Below are 21,347 nucleotides of genomic sequence, written 5' to 3'. Positions count from 1 at the left end.
AGAGGAGACAAGGGGTGGGGGGAAGTGTAACAGACCTTTTGAGCATACAGGTTATACAGAGCATACAGATCACTGTTGCTCCTACAACACCTACCAGATACTCCTGGCTTTTCCCCTCTCCAGTCACTTTAAATCCCAGCAGCTTTTCTCTCTCTTCCCGCAGAGCCTTCAAATGGGCCTGGATTTTTTCCTGAAGAAACAGAAATGATTTGGGAGGTTTTACTTGGAGGGTTGAGAAGGGTGTGGAGCTGGGTGTTTTTTCCATCCAAACCCCCAGATTGGTTGGTTCTAATCACTTTGTGACATCAGGACCACCAAGGAGATGAAACCTTATTAATGGAGCCTGGGAGTGTGTCATATTCAGACTTGTTAGCAATTCAGGTTCAACTTTTTTTTTTTTTTTTGGTAATTAGGGAGAGATCTCATTTGTAACCAAGCTTTTTGGTATTTAGTGTAGCGCATAACAGGACTCTGGAGTCACTTGGGGATGAATCAATAAACCTATGTTCAAGAAGTCTTAATGAATCAAAGTGATACAAATCCCAGATGCCATCAGGGTTTAAATATTGGCTGGGATTTCGGCCCTGAAGCCCTGGGGACCGTACTGGTTGGACAGAGCTGGTCTAAGCACCAGGTCAAACCCCATGAGACGTCGGGAGGCCATTCGTCTGGTTTGAAGCTGTGCAGTCCCAGTTTTGTGGCACACTATCCCTGTCTGGTAGGGACTCAGCACTGGACATGGCTTTGTCCGGTGAAAACAAGAGAGCTGGATTTACATGTGCATTCCCCCGGCCTGGTCCCCACATTGCCCCCAGTGGCTGAGCAGAAGTTGCAGGGGTCTCAGGTCCGAGCTCCCTTTCCCCTGCCTGCAGGGACTTGGAGCTCCAGGGTCCCCTGCTGTCTGTGGTGTCTGGAAGCTGCTGAGTACCCTGCCTGCAGTGGCTCGGAGCTCCTAACCCCTGTGGGAAGTAGGGGTACCACCACTTTTAACATTTAGGCACCCCAGTGCCCCCTGCACAGCCTCCCCCCCCCCACAACTTCCCAGTGCCCAGCAGGACGTGGGGGGGGATACCTCCATGCAGAATGACAAAGGTGGGGTGGGCCCATGCAGGCAGGTGTGGGGATGTCCCATATTCTGGGGATGTATCTGTGGCCACCCTATTAGAAATGCAGATTTGTATAAAGAACATTTGGGGATTGCCCTAGTGCTGTCCTAAACCTTTTCAGTGGCAATGCCCTCTGGGTAGGTACCTCCCTGTCCCATTCCCTGGTAAAGATCCCAGAAGCAGTGGATTCTGGGAGATTTCCAAAGGCTGCAGGTGGGGCTAATGGAACCACTTTGGCTGGTCCTTGCCCACGTACACACTAGTGAAGTTCAGATTGACACAGGTCAGCACTGCCAAGAAGTTATTTGCTGCTACAATCCAGGCTAATCCCCCTGGTATTTGGCCCAGCCCTGCCCTGTCTGGAGACCTTTTGTGGGTGGACTCAAGATGTTTGGTGTCCGCTCAGTGATCTCCTCTAGTGCAGGCTGGCATCGGATTTTAACCCCTGATGGAGCAACACAGGAATTCAGCATCCCAGTGAGAAACCTCATCTCCCTGCTGGGCCTGGGACCTTTATCAAGGAATCTTTCCCTCCTAAAGGACAAACTTCTTCACAGGGGCTGATACTAAGGTGGCAGCATGGCCTAGTGGTTTGGGCCCTGGACTGGGACAGCAAAGAGCTGGGTTCTATGTCAAGCTGAGTCACTGACATGCTGGGTGACCCTGGGCAACTCACTGCCCCTCCTCGTGCCTCAGTTTCCCTCACCACCCTTTGTTTGTCTTGCTTATTTAGACTGTAAACTGCTCAGGGCAGGGATTGTCCCTCACTGTGTTTTGTGCAGGGCGCAGATCTCATTTGTGGTCTATTAGGGCTACTGGGATGCAAATAAAGATAATAATAATTTCTATTAAACAAATCTGTAACAACAGCTTGTACCTTCCCTTTTCCACGCTGAAGGTAACACACCCACATAGACTGGCCTGCAGTTCTTAAGATTTAAACCTTACTGATCAATTAACAGCTTCAATTAACAGTGGAAAGTAGTTTTGAAAAGGATTGAGAATCTTAGAGAAAAGCTTCCCACATCAGATATTTTAAAGACTTCATTTTTTGCCTTTCTTGCCACGCTAGCTGATCGTTTACTTCTTATAACATCACCCCTACAATGAAGGCTTTACAGAGCTGAATGATGCATTACACCTGTGACAGGCAACTTTCAGTGAAATCAGCCTGTAATTAAAATCCAAAGTTATTACCCGTTAAACTTGACAGCAATTCCCTACCTTGTACTTCTGGGCAGCTTCCTCTATGGGAACCACCGTGTGAGCTCTGTGAGCCTGGGACTCTCTGCAGATCACACAGATGGGAGTTTGATCATCTTCACAGAACAGTTTCAGAGCCTCCTGGTGTCTCTCACACACCCCGTCCCCTCCTGCTCCTTTTGCTGCCTGTAAACTCAGCCGCTTGGCAATTTCTAGGACATTTGCCAGCTGCCTGTTCGGCCTGAGGTTTCTCTGTTGCACAGTTTCTCTGCACTGAGGGCAGGAGATGGCCGTATCAGATCCTTCCCAGCACTGGGAGATGCAGGCTCTGCAGAAATTGTGCCCACACTCCAGAGTGACAGGTTCTGTGAAATACTCCAGACAGACGGGACACGTAGCTTCCTCCTGGAGACTTTCCACAGGGTTCTCTGCAGCCATGGCTCTCTCTGGGCAGAGTAACAGGGTAAATTTCGATTTCCTGAGTTCACACTATGTCCCGCCTGCAGCAGCAAGGGGGTGTTTCCCTTCCTGGAACTGACTCACTCTGTTTGCTGAATTGGAAAGAGCCAACTTCCAACATTACTGCCCTGGAGGCTTTCATGAAAAATGTACCCCACTAGGGCTCCAGTCCTGCAATCAGCCCCCTGTGCTGGTGGGGAGGGTCACTGGGGCTTCAGATGGACATCAGCATCCATCCCCCTGTCCTGATGAGCTTGCAGAACTGTGTGTCTAAGGAGTGATGTTTAGGCGTGAGAGCCATTAGAGCAAGAAACTGACCTTTGTTAAAGTGAGCACTGAGGCTCTGTCTACACTGGCAAGTTTCTGCACAGTAAAGCAGCTTTCTGCGGTGAAACTCCTGAGTTGTACACACTGCCAAGCCGCTTTGTGCGTGGAAACTGCGCAGTTGTAGCGCTGTATAAAAACCACCCCAACGAGAGGCGTACAGCTTTCTGCACCGGGGCTACAGCACTGCGGTGCCAGTGTAGACACCCTGGTCGATTACAGTGCTGCAATTGGCCTCCAGGAGGTGTCCCACAATGCCTGTTCTTGCCTCTCTGGTCATCAGTTTGAACACTACTGCTCTGCCCTCAGGTGACCAACCGTCAGCCCCCCCACTTCAAATTCCTTGGGAATTTTGAAAGTCCTCTTCCTGTTTGCACGGCGATGCATGGAATGGTCTCAGCGCCTCTTTCCAGGTGACCATGGCTACTCCATGCACCAGGCACTCCCCTGCTTGGAGCAATGCTGAGCTGCTGGACCTCATCAGCATTTGGGGAAAGGAGACTGTCCAGTCCCAGCTGCGCTCCAGCCATAGGAATTATGATACCTACGGACAGATTTCACGGTGCATGACAGAAAGGGGCCATGACCGGGACACACTGCAGTGCAGGGTCAAAGTGAAGGAGCTGTGGAACACCTACCACAATGTGCGGGAGGCAAACTGCCACTCCGGTGCTGCACCCACGAGCAAGAACATAGCTGGGGGGGAGCAGGGGGAGCGGCCGCTCTCCCACTGAGCATATTCACCAAAGGTGGCGCCTTGCCACCGATGACTCTGAGTGCCCCGGTGCTGCAGGGAGCGCCCATGGGGAAAGCCCAGCTCCCCGCCCCGAGCCCCCGCCCAGCTCACTTCCAATCTGCCTCTGTTCCGACTCCTCCTCCTCCCCTGAGAGCTGCGTTCTGCTTCTCCCCTGCCCTGGCTCCCAGTGCTTGCCCTGTGAAACTGATTCACGGCAAGCCTGGGAGGAGGGGGAACATGGCGTGCTGGGGAAGAGGCGGGGCCAGGGCAGGGACTTGGGGAGGGGTCCAATAGGGACAGGGAGGGGGCGGAGTCAGGGCAGAGCAGGGATTTGGGAAGGGGTCCAATGGGGCAGGGAGGGGGTGGAGTTGGGGCGAGGCAGGGGGCAGGGATTTGGGAAGGGGTCCAATAGGGTCAGGGAGGGGGCAGAGTTGGGGCGGGGCAGGGGGCAGGGATTTGGGAAGGGGTCCAATAGGGTCAGGGAGGGGGCAGAGTTGGGGCGGGGCAGGGGGCAGGGATTTGGGAAGGGGTCCAATAGGGGCATGGAGGGGGCGGAGTCGGGGCAGGGCAGGGTTGTTTTTCGGTGGCGGGTCCTTGACTTGCTCCAGGTCTTCGGCGGCATGTCGGTGGCAGGCCCTGAAGAGCCGCTGAAGACCCGGAGCGAGTGAAGGACCCGCCACCAAAGACCTGGTAGGGAACCGCCCGGTGAGTACAAGCCCCCTGTCCCCCCTCAGAACCCGCAAACCCATCAACCCCCCCTGCTCCTTGTCCCCTGACCACCCCTTCCCGAGACCCCCCCAGGACCGCACCCTCTTCCCAACCCCCTGTTCCCCATCCCCTGACCGCCCCCCCTAGAACCTCCGCCCCCTCCAACTGCTCCCTGTCCATTATCCAACCCCTCCTCCCAGCCCCGGCCCGGCCCCCTTACCATGCTGCTCAGGGCAGCGTGTATGGATGCCGCACGGCCCACTGGAGCTCACAGCCCCACCCCCTTACCATGCCGCTCAAAGTGGTAGGAGCTGCAGAGCTGCCCAAGAGCAGTCCAGAGCGCTGGCACCGGTGCCGGGGCACGCTGAGGCTCTGCGAGAGGGGGGAAGTCGGGGGAGCCTCCCCCGCCGGGAGCTCAGGCAGGCCGGATGTGGCCTGCGGGCCGGTGTAACGACAGAAAAACCTCCCTCTCCCAATTGCCCACCCCTTTAAAAACCAGTTCTAAACCAGCTTCTAAATTTAACAACCGGTTCACGGAAACTGGCTCCAGCTCACCACTGAATACAGGTGCCGCCAAATAATTTTTGAGCGGTGTCATTTTCTTCTGGACAAGCTTCTGACACCCCCTCCATGCACTTGAGTGTCAAGTTTTCCGTGGCATTTGGAGTGGGGGCTGAAAGAGGGGGAACGATGACCCCTTGGGTTTGTTTCAGCAACACTAATGGGTGTGGGGGGGGGCAGGCAGAGTTGTAGGAGAGAGATCTTTATTGGGCACGCTGAAGCTGCAGAGTTTGTGTGAGGAGCCTGGCCCCCGCTTGCATTCCTGAGCCCCTGCTGACACAGCGCACTAGGTCCTCCGGAAACATGGCCCTCTTTGGCCCAGGTGAGGGGAGATGCTGCTGTCTTGGGTCTGGACTAGAACACTTCAGAAGCGTTCTGCCATTGCAGGATGTGTGTTATAGGAGCAGTCATAGACCGTAACAAAGATCTGGACCCCCAGTATAGTCACGTGGAAAGAGACTGAGCCTGCAACCTACGTGGGCAAGACAGGCTCAGGTTGGGAGGGGAAACAGAGGCACAGAGAGGGGAAGTGACTTGCCCAAGGCCACTTAATGGGTCAGTGGCAGAGCTCAGATCAGGGCCCAGTTCTCCTGATTCCCAAGTCCAGTGCCCCATCCACTAGACTCATGCCACCTCCCACATATGTATTGGGTTTGATCCCTTCTTGTTCCACTCAGTCAGGTCACCTTTATGGAAGGGGGCCTATACGGTCTGAAAAAACCCTTCTGGTATTAGGAAGGTAGCTCCTGGAGGCTCCAGTTAGATGAGGGCCCATTGTGCTAGTAAGAGACAGTCCCCTCACTCCAAACAGACAGAGGATGGAGTATTATCCCCATTTTACAGACGGGGAACTGAGGCCCAGTGAGATTAAGTGACTCATCCAAGGTCCCCCCAGGGAGTCTGTGGCAGAGGCAGGAACTGAACCTACATCTCCCAAGACCCAGTCTGTTGCCTTATCTAGAAGCCCATCCCCTAAGCTGCAGATGCTCCCTAAAGAATGGGAAATGCTCCAGAGCTCATGTCTGCACCCCACGCTTTCTAAGAAGGCGGCTGAGTTTTCTCTAGCAGCAGCAGGATTGGCTGCTTTAAATGCTATATTTACAATACCCCCCGCCCCAGAAATTGTACCCTGGACCTGTAGCCCCACAAGTACCAACCCTCTTGAGCCAAGGGAACTACCTCATTGGCTGTGAGTAAGTGGAACCAGCCACTAGGGAGCACCACACTCCCACGGCCTACCTAATGGTTACACCCAAAGATGAATGAATCTGATTCCCCCCCCCTTCACTAAAAATACATCCAGGATCAGCCTCCTCCCCCACGCCGGCGCACAAGATGGCCTGGTCCCCACTGAATCCCTCTCACATATCATGCAGTCTCCCTGCATATCTGGGTTGGCGGGGTGCTCCCCAGCACCCTTCGCCACAGGTACTTTTATGCACAATGTAGGCTCCAGCAATAAAACCCAGACACCTAATTTGAGCCCATAGGCGCCTCTCTGCACTAAGCCTTCAGCCACTTGGAATTGCTCACTGCCTTCCCGAATGGGTTTGTAGGTGATATTCTGTGCATGTCACTGGCAATACCTTTGTCTGATCCTTTGAAGACATTTTGCTGCAGTAAATGGAACTTGGGAGGTTTTTTTAAAAGTTTTTTATTATTAATTTATTTGGACTGAATGGCGCACTGGAGAGAGGTTATGGATTGACAGCTCTGGTACCTAGAGTCACCTTTGTTCCTGTAGAACAGGAGACCAGCAGAGCCAGCCAGCCCCCCCATGATTCCCCAATGATGGGCTTCTGTAGATAAATCTCTGATCATTTTCATATGACTTTACATTGTGCCTCTTCATATAACCTTGTAGTGGGTCTACCCACGTGTGACCTCTGTTTTCCATGAAACTTTGTATGTGTAGAAACCTTGTACTGATGAGCCTTGGTATATGAAAACTGCAAAGCCTCATTTAGAAACTTTGCATTGCCCTTGGTATAATGTTACAGCCCTTAAGGATAGAATAAGATAGAAGAAAAATGTTTCTTTGCTAAGAATAGACTAAGATTTCCCCTCACCCCTTAATCCATTGCCCTGTTGAATGAATGAGGTGTGAATGAGGAAGGTGTGGAAGGCAGGCACCTCCAGACAGCTGAACAGTTGGAGAGGGGATGGAAGCCAGACCCAAGAACAATAAAACTTGTTAAGTGGGCTCACGTACTTGTAAAACAATATCATTCTCGTGTTTTTATTTTAAGTACAAAATAAATATGTATAATGAATTTAAAAGTATGTAATTAGTAATTTGATATGTTGGGTGGCGCCTTTTTTTATGTGTTTGCTCCCCCTGATGTTAGAACCTGGCTACGCCACTGCCCATGAGCTGCTGGTTCTACAAAGAGCTGGACGTGATACTCGGTGGTGACCCCACCTCCACTGCAGAGACCACCATGGACACTTTGGCAGCTCAGGCCACAGTCGAGAGTGGACCAAGCCAGGAGGAGGAAATCATGGACGGGGATGTGGAGGGGGACCCAGAGGCAGAGGACAATTCAGTGTTCACAGATGGATGCAGCCAGGAGCTATTCTCCACCCTGGAGGTGGACAGCCAGTCACAGCAGTCAGAGTTCGGCGAAGTGGAAACAGGAGATGAGGCCCCTGGTAAGTGGCTTTGATTTTGGGAATCGCTGAAGCGAGCTGTTGCGTGAAAGAGGGCTGGAGAAGGCTGGCTTGTTTCTGTGTGCTGAGCTTGAGGGAGGGATTTGCAGAAAGCTGCCTTGCGTCTGTGCGATGTGCGTACCACCACATGCCTAGGCAGAGCGGCGGAACAGGGTGTTGATGGACTCCCTCACTTCACGGGAATCTGCCTCAGAGATCTCCACGAAACTCTCATGGAGATAGTGGGCAATTCGCTGCCGCAGGTTCTTTGGCAGAGCCGCTTTGTTTCTTGCCCCATTAAGGGTAACTTTCCCACGCCACTGTGCCGTCCCGGGGTGGGGACCATTGCTGCACATAGGCAAGCCGCATAAGGGCCAGGGCAGATGCCACAGTGTAGGAGAAGACCCTCCTTTGATTCCCTGCTCACCCTCAGCAGCGATATCTTCCATAATGAACACAGGCTGTGGAAAATGTGGGGACAGTAATGATTGTGATACCGCCCGCCCTACAGTGCTGGCTCTCCCCAAGAGCCACGTGCCCAGTGCACATTAGTGTCCTGGAACATTGGATTCCCCTGCAGTTACTCACCATTTTGGGGGTCTTGTGGCTCATGTGTACTTGCCTGGGGTCAGCCAGTTAGTGACAGGTATGTGAATAGAGGTTGTGTTTTAAAACACTGTTTCAGTGATCTCTGTGTTGCAAACAATAGTGCTTTTGTAAAATGGTGCATTTTGACTTCACAGATCTGACCTTGGGAGCCCAGACTCCCTCTTTGTGATCGCTGGCTGAACAGCTGCGCAGGATTAGAAAGCCGCCACAAAAAACTAGAGAGGACTTTCTTCATGAAGTTATGCAGCACTCCACGGCCAAAAAACAAGAATTGAAGGAGTGGAGGGACAGCGAGTCCTGTCCCCCCCCCGACACCACCACCACACTCATATCAATATCCTGGCTCCAGTCACTACCCATGCATTCTGTACCTGCCCCGTCACAGTCCACGCTGAGGACACCCAGTACCCACTGCACTCAACACCCGGTCCTCTGCAGTTTAGCTCTGCCGAAGTACAGTACCTGCTGCACTCCACTCCAGCAGACAAGGCTGCATAGGATTCCTGAACATACACAAATCTTTAACTGTCCCGGGACCCCACCTCCTCCTGGGACCCTCACTTTCCCCATCCCCTACAGTGTTGATGAGGTTTTTGGTTGTCTCTCTCCTCCGGTTGCTGTTGTTTAATAAAATAATTGTTTTGGTTTGAAAGTAATCTTTATTCTATTAACTGAAAGCAAACATAGCCCTGCAAAGCAACAGGCAATTTTATTAAACCATCACTGTGCATCGTCCGCACCAATCCAAATCACCTACTAGCATTACAAGCATTGAACTCCTGAGCATAGCTTTCAGCTTCAAATTGCTGCCTCAAGTCATCCCTGATCCTTAGGACCCCACGCTGTGCCCCTCTAATAGCCCTGGTGTCTGGATGTTCAAATTCAGCTGCCAGGCACTGAGTCTCAACGGTCCATCCCTGAGTACAGCTTTCACCCTTCCCTTCACAAATATTATGAAGCGTACAGCACGTGGCTATAAGCATAGGGATATTGTCATCGGCCAGGTCTAGCCTCCCATATAGGCAGCACGAGCATGTCTTTAAACGGCCAAAAGCACACTCAACAGTCATTCTGCACTTGCCCAGCCTGTTGTTGAACCACTCCTTGCTGCTGTCAAGGTTTCCTGTGTATGGCTGTGTATGCCACGGCATAAAGGGGTAGGCAGGGTCTCCCAGGAACACAATGAAGATTTCGACTTTCCCCACAGTGATCTTCTGGTCCAGGAAGAAAGTCCCGGCTTGCAGCTTCTGGAACAAGCCAGTGTTCTGAAAGATGCATGCGTCATGCACCTTTCCGGACTAGCCTGTGTTAATGTCCATGAAATGACCACTGTGATCCACAAGCGTCTGGAGGACCATGGAGAAATATCCCTTCCGATTAATGTACTCAATGGCTAGGTGGTCTGGTGCCAGAATTGGAATATGCGTGACATCTATCACCCCTCCGCAGTTAGGGAAGCCCATTTGTGCAAAGTCATCCACAATCTCAGGCACGTTGCCCAGAGTCATGGTCCTTCACAGCAGGATGTGATTAATGACCCTGCACACTTCCATCAACACGAGTCCAACGGTCGACTTTCCCACTCCAAACTGGTTAGCAACCAATCGGTAGCAGTCTTGAGCAGCCAGCTTCCACAGTGCAATCGCCACGCACTTCTCCAATGGCAAGGCAGCTCTCATTGTCATGTCCTTGCACCGCAGGGCTGGGGCGAGCTCACCATCCAGTCCCATGAATGTAGCTTTCCTCATCTGAAAGTTCTGCAGCCACCACTCGTCATCCCAGAGGTGATGATGTGATCCCACCACTCAGTGCTTGTTTTCCGAGCCCAAAAGTGGTATTCCACAGTGGTCCGCACCACCATGAATGCTACAAGCAATCTCATGTCATAGCTAGTGTGCATGGCAAGATCAATGTCGCACTCCTCTTGCCTTTGTAGTTTAAGGAATAACTCCACTGCCACTCGTGACGTGTTAGTGAGAGCGAGCAGTATATTGGTCAACAGTGCAGGATCCATTCCTGCGAACCGAAGAGCCAGAGCGCACAGTACCCAAACCGTTGAAAGATGGCGCAAAATGTGGATGTAAGCGCAGGGATTGCTGGGATGCGAAGCAATGCATCATGGGAGGATTGGGACCAAACACTTAGTGGCAGAAGAGGGGGAGATGTTCTGTGGGATAGGTGCCTGGAATGAACCATTCTGAATGCCAATGTAAGTACCGCAAGTGTGAACACGCTATTGCACAAGCAGATGACAGTGTGAACACAAAGTATCAGGGGGTAGCCATGTTAGTCTGTATCCACAAAAACAACAAGGAGTCTGGTGGCACCTTAAAGACTAACAGATTTATTTGGGCATAAGCTTTCGTGGGTAAAAAACCCACTTCTTCAGCTGCATGGACATCTGGTGACTGTCCCGTTCCCATGGGCGTTTGCTCTCCAGGGGTAGAGCGGTGGGTCCGGTCAGGGGCAGCACGGAGCGGGCAGGGGCCAGGTGGGCGGCGCGGGGGCGTGGGCTGAATCCCTGCTGCTGCCGGGGAGCCCCGCGCCTCTCCCTCCCGCTCGCGGCTACGGCTCCTTCCCGGCGGGACGCACGCCCCGGCCTGCCCCACGCACATGCGGCGCGCGTCCAGCTGCTGCTTCCCGGCGGGAGGGAGACTAGGCGCGGGGGACGCGCGCCGCATGTGGCCGGGGCGGCGGGAGGCACGTCCCGCTGGGAAGAAGCCACAGCCGCGAGCGGGCGGGAGAGGCGCATGGCTCCCTGGCAGCAGCGGGGATCTGGCCCCTGCTGCCCACCCGGCTCCTGCCCGCTCTGCGCTGCCCCCGCCCGGACCCACCGCGCCCCGCATATGCCCGTGGCGGGCTGGGGGGCGGGAGGCTCTGCGTGGAGGGCAGCGCGCAGGGCCGGGGCCTGCTAATGCCCCAGGCCTCTTTAAAACTCTTTTTTTTTTTGCTCCGCCCCCCCCCTTTTTTTTTTTTGCTCCGCCCCTGTCCCGATATTTTATACTGCTAATCTGGTCACCCTACCTACCATGGAGGACAGAATAAGGATGCACTGCCCAGAAACCTTGTGGAAAGGCTTTTGGAGTAACTCCAGGAGAGCTTCATGGAGATGTCCCTGGAGGATTTCTGCTCCATCCCCAGACACGTTAACAGACTTTTCCAGTAGCTGTACTCGCCGTGAATGCATCCCAAGTCCTCCAGGCAAAGTAATCATTAAAAAACGCTTGCTTTTAAACCATGTTTTATATTTCAAAAGGTAAACTTACCCGAGGTCCCTTCCATGGGGACATGGTCTTGGATACTGCCTTGGGGGGGGTACTTCAGTCAGGCTGAGAAAAAGATCCTGGCTGTTGGGAAGAACGGAGTGCTGTGTGCTCTCTGCAAGCTCGTCCTCCTCCTCTTCCTCCTCCTCTTCCCCGTCCGCAGAATCCTCAGGTGTGGCTGAGATTACCCCTGCCTCGGAATCCACGGTCAGAGGTGGGGTAGTGGTGGCAGCCCCCCCTAGAATTGCATGCTGCTCAGCGTAGAAGCGGCATGTCTGCGGCTCTGACCCGGAGCGACCGTTTGCCTCTTTTGTTTTCTGATAGGCTTGTCTGAGCTCCTTGACTTTCACGCGGCACTGATCTGAGTCCCTATTCTGGCCTCTCTCCATCATGCCCTTGGAGAATTTTTCAAAAGTTTTTGCATTTCTTCTTTTTGAACTTAGTTCTGCTAGCACTGAATCCTCTCCCCATATCGCGATCAGATCCAGTACCTCCCGTACGGTCCATGCTCGTGCTCTTTTTCAATTATCGGCCTGCATGGTCACCTGTGCTCTCCACGCTGGGCAAACAGGAAATAAAATTCAAAAGTTCACGGGGCTTTTCCTGTCTACCTGGCCAGTGCATACGAGTTCAGATTGCTGTCCACAGCGGTCACAATGGTGCACTGTGGGATAGCTCCCAGAGGTCAATACCATCGAATTGCGGCCACACTAACCTAATTCGAAATGTCGGGGAGGAGTACAGAAATTGATTTTAAGAGCCCTTTATTTCGAAATAAATGGCTTTGTTGTGTGGACGGATGCAGGGTTAATTCGGTTTAACGCTGCTAAATTCGAATTAAACTCATAATGTAGACCAGGCCTGAGAAACTGATCCTCTCCACCAGGTGCACTGGGGAGTGAAGTTTGTCCTCACCAGTACAGAATAGGTGTAACAGCATACACAGCTCCTCTGGGGAGTTCATGGCTTCCACATGAATGGGAGCGTTTGGGGGAGGGAAAGGACTTTTTGGCCCTCTTCTCACCTCCACCACCACCAATGCCTCTGTGTGATGGCAGCCATATTTTGACCCCGTAATAAATAGATAGGAACTGCTTCTGCCAGGAGAAATTACAGGGAAGCATAGATGGTCCTCCTCAGTAAGGGAAATAGGAAATCCAAATACTTCTCTCTCCTTTCTACCCAGCCCCCAGAGACTCAAATATACCTGCATGGAGACAAACCCATCTGGCTCATCCTTACCCTACATACTTCAAAATCTCTTTCTGAACAAGACCTTTCATCTCCAATGAGATATTACCCCAGGAGCTGTCTGGAATCTACGCTCCCTTTGATCAGAACCTTTCTCAGTCAAGTCAATAGGACAAGTGCATTGCTGCCTGTGCCGGCCTGCTGAGCTGATGAACTGTAATGGTCAGAGATTGCACCAGCATAGAAGTCTATTGAAGGTGAACCCTAAGGAAATTAAGAGTTTAAATTATCCTCCACGTGTCCCGCTTCCCACTACAATGAATCCAACCCACAGGACCCTTGGACAGAAGTATCAGTGTAGCAATGCTGACTTGTCCTACAGCAAATAAAAACATTCATAGGTGTCAGTAACTGCTACTGGCATCAATTCGCTGCTACTGGTAGCAAATTACATCAGAGAGCAGTTTGTTACAATAGGTTTTGGGTTTTTTTACAATCCCTTACATATGAATGACTGCTACAGGTGGCAAATTCCTACAGGTCACAATTTCTCGCACTAAACCAGCTCCCACCCTCTCAGCCCCATGTCACTGTCCCAGCCCCCAGCCCAGCCCGGACTGGCTCCCCCCGCCCCGCACACACCGGGAGCTGGCCGGGCCCAGGGCAGGGAATCTCAGCCAGCTCCGCTGGGAGCAGCCTGGGGCCAAACCTCCCACCGCAGCCCGGGCGTGACGGGGGGGGGGGGTCTCTCTTACCTTCCCTCCGAGCGGGGCCCCCCTGGGGCAGGGGCCGGGAAGGGCCCTGGCCAGGCTGGGGGCTCTGCCCTGGGAGAGGCTCCTGGGGAGCAGCGGGAAGGGCCCTACTGGAGATTCCCCTCTCCTGGCTGCAGCCAGGGCTCCGGGCTCCCAGCACCAGCCGCCGGGGCTCGGGGATCTTGCCAGGAGCCTGGGTCCCAGAGTCACTGCAGCAGCTGCAAGTCACTTCCTGCTGCCGGGACTGACCCCAGTGATGCTCCCAGAGCCGCATCCCATCGCTCTGCAGCCCCCTGCCCCAGACCCTGCCTCCTGGGGGCCCCACCTCCCCTGGGCACAGGCAGCTTCTCCCAGCGTTATGTAGGCATCCTACATAGAAACCACAGGATCAATGGGGACAGAAAGGAGACGTGCAGATCCCGGGGAGGGGGGAGAAGGGAGGTTTCTAGGGAGACTCGGGTTGTTCCAGAGAATCCAGGGGTGATGGGGAGTCAGGGATGCTCTGGTGACAGATTGGCACAGGGAGCAGTTGGGCAGAGGTGGTGTCTTGTCTCCACACCACACTCACTGGCTACCAGCCCTGGGCCGGAGCTACCAGCTCTGCTCCCCTCGCTCGGGTCATGGAGCTGTCAGAGTTGTGTCACTGGCAGGGCCGGCTCTAGCATTTTTGCCACCCCAAGCAGAAAAAAAAAGCCGAGATCGGTGGCAGCTCTACCGCCGCTTCATTCTATGGCGGCAATTCAGTAGCAGGTCCTTCGCTCCAAGAGGGAGTGATGGCCCCACCCCCAAATGGCCGGATGTGCCGCCTCCCTCTTCATTGGCCTCCTCAGGCACCTGCTTGCTACGCCAGTGCCTGGAGCCAGCCCTGGCCACTGGGCTCTTCCAGTTACTTGTAGGTCCAGATGAACCTGTCCCTGGCTTCTATTTAAACTAGGGTTACCATATTTCAGCAAGCAAAAAAGAGGACGGGAGGAGCCCCGCCCTAGCCCCTCCCACTTCCCGCCCCCCCAGAACCCCCAACCCTCCCCCCGTTCCTTGTCCCCTGACTGCCCCCTCCTGGGACCCCTGCTCCTAACTGCCCTCCAGAACCCCACCCCCTACCTAAGACTCCCTGTTCCTTGTCCCCTAACTGCCCCTTCCTAAGACCCCCCCCCCCAACTGCCCCCCAGGACCCTACCCCCTACCTGTACCCTGACTGCCCAAAACTTTCTCCACTCCCCTCCAAAAGCCCCCCCAGAACCTCCCTGTCCCTTCTCCTGCCCCCCCTTACCCTGCTGCTCAGAACAGGGTGTTGGGCTCTGTGCCAGCCGGACACATGGCTGAGCTCCCCTGCAAAACACAAAACCCGGTCCCTGGCCCTGCACAGGGTTGCCGGAGCGGGCTGCAGGAGGAGGAGCTGCCGGCCGGCTCAGAATGCAGGGAGGGGGGGGCGGGAGGAGGAAGCTGCTCTGGAGTCCAGCCCGGGACTTTCCTGCAGCCCTCCCAGCCGGGGGAGGGGGAAATCCCGGACATTGTGAGTGCTTCACAAATTCCCCCCCGGACGCTATTTTTAGCACACAAAAGGAGGACATGTCCGGGTAAATCCGGACGAATGGTAACCCTAATTTAAACCCCTTCATGTCTGCCCCCCTCCCAGGGATCCCCTCTCCCGGCTGGCTCCCCCATGTGGGCACTGACTGCAGCTCCCCGTCGGGCACCTGGATGTCGGCAGCAAAGCTCCTGTTGCTCTGGGTCAGGGACCGGTGCTCTGCCCACTCAGGATTGTCCTCTATTTCCCCCTCATCATTTTCCAATTGTCACCAAAATCATCCACCTTCTCCTGATGGCCACCTAGAAAATTCCCTGAAATGTTGGAATTGATCAGATGCAGCCATCAAAAACAGACTAGTGCCACAGAGTTAAGCGCAGGGCCTCATTTTACTAGGCCAGAAACAGATCAAGATATTAGATAGAACTCTTAGGTTATGGTTACTGATGCAGCCGCGCCACTGTAAGCTCTCTAGGGCAGGTAGGGTGACCAAATGTCCCGATTTTATAGAGATAGTTCTGATATTTGGGTTTTTTTCTTATTACCCTATTACCCCTCACCCCCCTTCCTGATTTTTCACACTTGCTGTCTGGTCACCCTAAGTGCAGTGGTTCTCTCTAGTGCAGTTCTCTCAGAGCACGGCCACCAACTCTTGCTGGTGGCCACTCTGAGAATTTTCCCTAAAATACTTAATTAACTTTAGGAAAAACAATTACATATGCACATATCCGTGCCCATATCCTGGTAATTTATTTACCTTTTTTTTTTTTTTTTGAAGACTCAATAATAAAAATAATGTACAGTTGTCTCTATTATTTACTGGACCTATACAGAATAGAAACATAAATTAGGTGCTTGCATGTTCTTGTCTTTTTTAATTGTTTGTTTTGCTTTTTTGGTTGCATTATTTTTAAAAGACTTGAGAGCTAGTGTCAAGGCTGCTTCCTCACTCTGGCACTTCGAGTGCAGAAGGTGGGGGCCCACCAGGATTTTAAAAATTAATACTTAGCACTCCAGGCTTGTATTAAACTCCCAAGGTTACAGCTTCTCTCTGACCGTGGCTTGGTAAACACTGCCACCACCCAAGTAAAAAACTGCCTCTTGCAAATCCTGGAAAAACTCAATTGGAAAGTTTTCCCTCAGGCCCTGTCGGCTTTTCCACTCCTTCCTCAGGGAAGCCAAGAAAAAAAAAAAAACCAAAAGGGAAACCCAGCTGTTGCCACCAGCTAATTGAAAGGCAGATGCACAGACCTTTTAAGACACAAAACCAATCAGGTTCTTAAAAAAGATAACATTTATTTAAAACAAAAACAAAGAAAATACATCTGAAACTTAGGCTTTTGCTAGATTTTAAAAAAGCAATTCCAAAAATTAAGCACCCCAAATAGCTTTCTTGGGAGGGGGGTTCAGCTTAAAGGTTACAAGCAAACAAAAGCATTAGGGTCTGCACAGAGGAGTCCACAAGCCTTACAGAAAATAAAAGAAATAACCCTAATCACATCTATCTAAACATTCCCTGTCCCAGTGAATTCTTCTAGGTGTGGAAGATAAATTTTCATACCTGGTTCAAAATTTACACAGCATTCCAGCTACCCCTGTCCCTTCAGCCCAGAGAACAACAAAGAGACAAAGGGAAAGCTTTTTTCCCATTTTAAAAAGTTTTAGCCTTCCCATTGGCTCTTTTGGTCAGGTGTTTACCTGGGGGACTTTTTAACCCTTTACAGGAAAAGCAAGCAGCCACCAAGAGGGACTTTATAGCTAACTGGCTGGCTGGGTGCCCTGAGTTACTACAGAGAATTCTTTCCTAGGTGTCTGGCTGGTGGGTCTCGCCCACATGCTCAAGGTCTAATTGATCACCAGATTTGGGGTCAGGAAGGAATTCCCCACCAGGTCAGACCGGCAGAGACCCTGGGGGGGTTTCGCTTTCCTCTGCAGTATGGGGCACGAGTCACTGCTGGTTTAAGCTAGTGTCAATGGTGAATTCTCTGTTACTTGAAATCTTTAACTCATGATTTGAGGACTCCAATAGCTCAGCCAGAGGTTGGGGTCTGTTGCAGGAGCGGGTGGGGGAGGTTCTGTGGCCTGGGATGTGCAGGAGGTCAGACTAGATGACCACAATGGTCTCTTCTGACCTTAAAGTCTATCAGACACACTGCGGGGCCTTTACCTGTTCTGTTACATGGTCCCAGCCCCTGGCATGTGGCTAATGCCCTGTGTCTCCTCCCAGTGCCCCCCAAGGTCTTTGTTTCCTGAAGAGACATCCCCGACGGCTCCATCAACCTCTCCTGCCACGCCAGGGGTTCTTACCCATGTCCCATCCACATCTCCTGGATGTGGGATGGAAAAGACATCCTGGCGGAGAAAGATTCCAGCGGGATCCTGCCCAACGCTGACGGCACCTACCATACGCAGTCGTCCCTTGAGATCTCTCTGCTGTGCCTGCCAGCAGGGCCAGCTTTAGCAAGTGCGGGACCCGATTCTTGGGGCGGCACTTCGGATCACCGGCTGGGGGTGGGGGGGCCGCAGAGTGTGGCTGCAGAGCTTGCCACACTCCGGCTGGAGCTCCAGCCGGGAGAGTGGGGCCGCGGGGCTTACCGCGCTCCGGCCGGCGCTCTGGCCAGGGGAGCGGGCCCCCCGAAGACGACAGCCGCTGGGGTGAATGTGCGGGGCCTGATTCTGGGGAATCGGGCAAATCGGCCTAAAGCCAGCCCTGCCTGCCGGGTAGAGGACAGCAGCCTGTCAGAGCCTGCGCTCGTCTGGGGTAAGGGAGGGGTGAATGGGGGGTGTGAGGGGAGGGGGAAGGCAGAGCCCTCTCGGAATTTCAGAGATGGGGTGAGGCCCTGTAGCAGAAGGGTCAATATCCCTGCCCAGCATCAGCGTGAACTTTTCTAGTCAGGGTATTTGTGTGATCCACAGAAATGGCCGATCCCGCAGAGAATCTGATTTTCTGGCCATGGTGGCATCCAGTGACAGTGAGTTCCACAGGCTGATGATACTACAAGTGTAAGGCCCAGCTGCTGTGTGCCATGCATGATTGTGTCCACACAACCAACCCCATTCCATCAACCTAAAGGGCTCTTAAAATCAACTTCTGTACTCCTCCCTGACGAGGGGAGTAGTGCTATAATCGACCTTGCTGGGTCGAATTTGGGGTAGTGCAGACGCAAATCGAAGGTACTGGCCTCTGGGAGCTACCCCAGAGTGCTCCATTGTGCTCCATTGTGACCGCTCTGGACAGCACTTTGAACTCTGATGCACTAGCCAGGTACACAGGAAAAGCCCCGGGAAATTTTGAATTTCATTTCCTATTTGGTCAGCGTGGTGAACTCAGCAGCACAGGTGACCATGCAGTCCCCCCAGAATCGTAGAGTATAGGATATTTCTACGCTCCCCTCTGGATCCAAAGCTATCCAAAGCTTAAAGATTCTTACATAAAAAGGGTCACAATTAACTTTCCCAGACTCTTGATTGCCTTTTACTTCTAACTCCTGCTTTCAAACACACAGTGATCTGAAAAAGACAACACAACCTATATTGGTAGGTTTGCATTTCTTTCACCTCTGCTACAATATACACTGAACATGTTCTGGGGAAAATGCACATCCTCTCCACAATTCAATTTCTACACAAGGTGTAATTGTTTCTTTTGTGCTTACAAAATCTCCATGCACCCACAGTAAAGTGACAGCTCGACCACACAGAGCCAGGGGCACTGTCCTTCTCTCTCTTTACCAGATCTTTTATCTGCTCTTTTGTTACCCAAAAATAAATTCAAATATTTTATTCTCCTGGCTTTGACTACCCTGCTGCAGACTATATAGTAAAACTTGAGTTCTGCTTAGCTATACCTTAACCAATCATTTTACTGAAATTTAACTAACCAATCCTAACATATTGTAGCATGGTTATTTAACCAATTATATCCCACCACCTTAATTGGTTTACACCCAACAAAATTAATTATACAGCAGACAGAAACAATCACAGAACCAGACAGAGACCATGCAAATAAACATATAAAACAACACAGAAACAAGGATTTTACATCCCAGCTATTGATAAGTAAGTTCTTGCCAGACAGGATGCTATCCAACTAAGTTTCCTTTTACATCTTCTAGGCTCTTCCCTTTCTCTGGAGGTGATAGGAATATCAGGACAGGATTGTATTCCTAACAGCCCAATAGCACCTTATTTCAATGTGACTGTTTTGGAATGTAAGGATGTGACCCTTCGCTTCCCAGTTTATGGCTGGCCTCTGCTACTTAGCCGAAGGCCTTAGCCTAAGAACAGGGCCTCAGACTGTCACGGTAAGAGAAGGCCCTTACACTGGGAGAAAGTGATTTTGATTCTCTCTTTTATACCTCTATAACTAGCTAAGTGATAAGAATACACGTAAATTCTTAAAGTATAGGCCTTTACAGACAGGCCCGAATATTTATACCCTAACAACACTCCACCGACTTAATGCGCTTAGTGTGGACATACGCAATCGACTGTATAAAATCAGTTTCTAAAAATCGACTTCTATAAAATCGCCCTGAATGCCTCCATGCATTAAGCCAGGAGTCTCAAACTCAAATTACCACATGAGGACCAGTACATTGGCCCGAGGGCCGCATTACTGATGCCTCCCCCTGCCGCCCTCGGCCCCGCCCCCACTTCACCCCTTCCATGAGGCCCCACCCCTGCCCTGCCTTTTCCCACCCCTTCCCTGCCCCCATTCCAACCCCCTCCCTGAAATCCCCACCCCAACTCTGCCCCCTCCCTGCCCCCAGGGGGTGCAGGATGGGTGTGGGGTGTGGCAGGGGCTCAGGGCAGGGAGTTGGGGTGTGGGGTGCAGGAGGGGTGAGGGGTGCGGCAGGGGGCTCAGGGCCATGGGTTGGGGTGCAGGAGGGTGCGGCAGGGGATTCAGGGCAGGGAGTTGGGGTGCAGGGTGCGACAGGCAGCTCAGGGAAGGGGGTTGGGGTGCAGGAGGGGTGTGAGGTGCGGCAGGCTGCTCAGGGCAGAGGGTTGGGGTTCAGGAGGGGTATGGGGTGCAGCAGGGGGCTCAGGGCAGGGGTTCGGGGACAGGCTCTGGCCCGGCGCGCACCGGGGCAGGGCAGGCTCCCTGCCTGCCTGTCTGCCCTGCCCTGCCCCACCCCCACGCCGCTCCAGGATGTGTGTATTGCTGTTGCTTCAGGCACCGCCCCCAGCATCTCCCATTGGTCAGGAATGGGGAACTGCGGCCAATGGGAGCTGCTGGAGGCGGTGCCTGAAGCAACATCAACACACACACCAATGTGCCCCCCCTTCCCCATGTTCCAGCTGCTTCCTGGCGCAGGGGCAGGGCAGGCAGGCAGGGAAGAGTGGGGGGGCCGCGAGGAGCTCACGGGCCACAGAAAATAACCCCCTGCATTAAGCTGTGCCCTATCAGTGCAGGAGGACTGCATGAGCTTGGAAAACATGTCATCGCGAGTGCATTTTTTTCGCCTTCTAATCTGCGATAACCTCAGGGATGGTGATGATAGGGGGAGCTCTACGATTCTGGGGGGACTGCATGGTCACCTGTGCTGCTGAGGTTGCCATGCTGATCAAACAGGAAATGAAATTCAAAAGTTCCCGGGGCTTTTCCTGTGTACCTGGCTAGTGCATCGGAGTTCAAAGTGCTGTCCAGAGTGGTCACAATGGAGCACTTTGGGATAGCTCCCAGAGGCAAATTCCATCGATTTGCGTCCACACTACCCCAAATTTGACCCAGCAAGGTCAAATTTAGCGCTACTCCCCTCGTTGGGAGGAGTACAGAAGTAGATTTTAAGAGCCCTTTAGGTCGACGGAATGGGGTTGGTTGTGTGGATACAGTCATTTTTAAATTGACCTAACGTGGCTAAATTCAACCTAACCCCGTAGTGTAGACCAGGGTTCAGCCTGGTTCCTGGGGTGTAGGTGACTCCATTACACACCAAAGTAACCAGCAAAGTCTCCACTGATCACACCCCTCTGTGTGAGGCTCAGCAGAAAGGCCATGGACTCAATGGATCATGCAGACAGAGCTCCTCTCTCCCCTTTAGAGAGAGATTCATCCCAGGTCAGGGCAGAGGACCAATGGCCCAGGACAGTGTGTGTGAGGAGATCTGGTACTGGGACCCCTGCATTGTACAGGGTAAGGGGCTACAGAGAGTCTCCCAGCCCCCTTGTTTATCCCAGCTGCAGGAGGGGGCATCTTGGGACAGACTGAGGGGGCCTGGGACAAGCAGCCACCTGGGCCCAGAACAGGAAATG

At 52.8% G+C, this 21,347-nt stretch overlaps 2 protein-coding genes across 4 annotated transcripts in view; both read right to left on the bottom strand.

The window, feature by feature from the left end:
* Nucleotides 1–2,815, bottom strand: part of LOC135975010 (zinc finger protein RFP-like) — a 30,822-nt gene extending 28,007 nt beyond the window's left edge. The window contains exons 1-2 of the mRNA XM_065565024.1: nucleotides 2,331–2,815; nucleotides 95–190 (exon numbers count right to left, since the gene is read on the bottom strand). Coding sequence (XP_065421096.1) covers nucleotides 95–190; nucleotides 2,331–2,747 — 513 coding nt within the window. The 5' untranslated portion in view covers nucleotides 2,748–2,815. The remainder of the gene's footprint in view (nucleotides 1–94; nucleotides 191–2,330) is intronic.
* Nucleotides 1–13,757, bottom strand: part of LOC101953695 (zinc finger and SCAN domain-containing protein 2-like) — a 222,750-nt gene extending 208,993 nt beyond the window's left edge. For all 3 annotated transcript variants that reach the window (XM_065564835.1, XM_065564839.1, XM_065564842.1), the window contains exon 1: nucleotides 13,565–13,757. The gene's annotated coding sequence lies outside the window, so the exon portion shown is untranslated. The remainder of the gene's footprint in view (nucleotides 1–13,564) is intronic.
* Nucleotides 13,758–21,347: the final 7,590 nt, after the last annotated feature.

The sequence above is a fragment of the Chrysemys picta genome, chromosome 12, assembly GCF_011386835.1.
Source record: "Chrysemys picta bellii isolate R12L10 chromosome 12, ASM1138683v2, whole genome shotgun sequence".
Lineage (NCBI taxonomy): Eukaryota > Metazoa > Chordata > Testudines > Emydidae > Chrysemys > Chrysemys picta.
The sequence above is the reverse complement of the archived record's forward strand: the minus strand, read 5'-3'. Positions and strand labels throughout refer to the sequence as shown.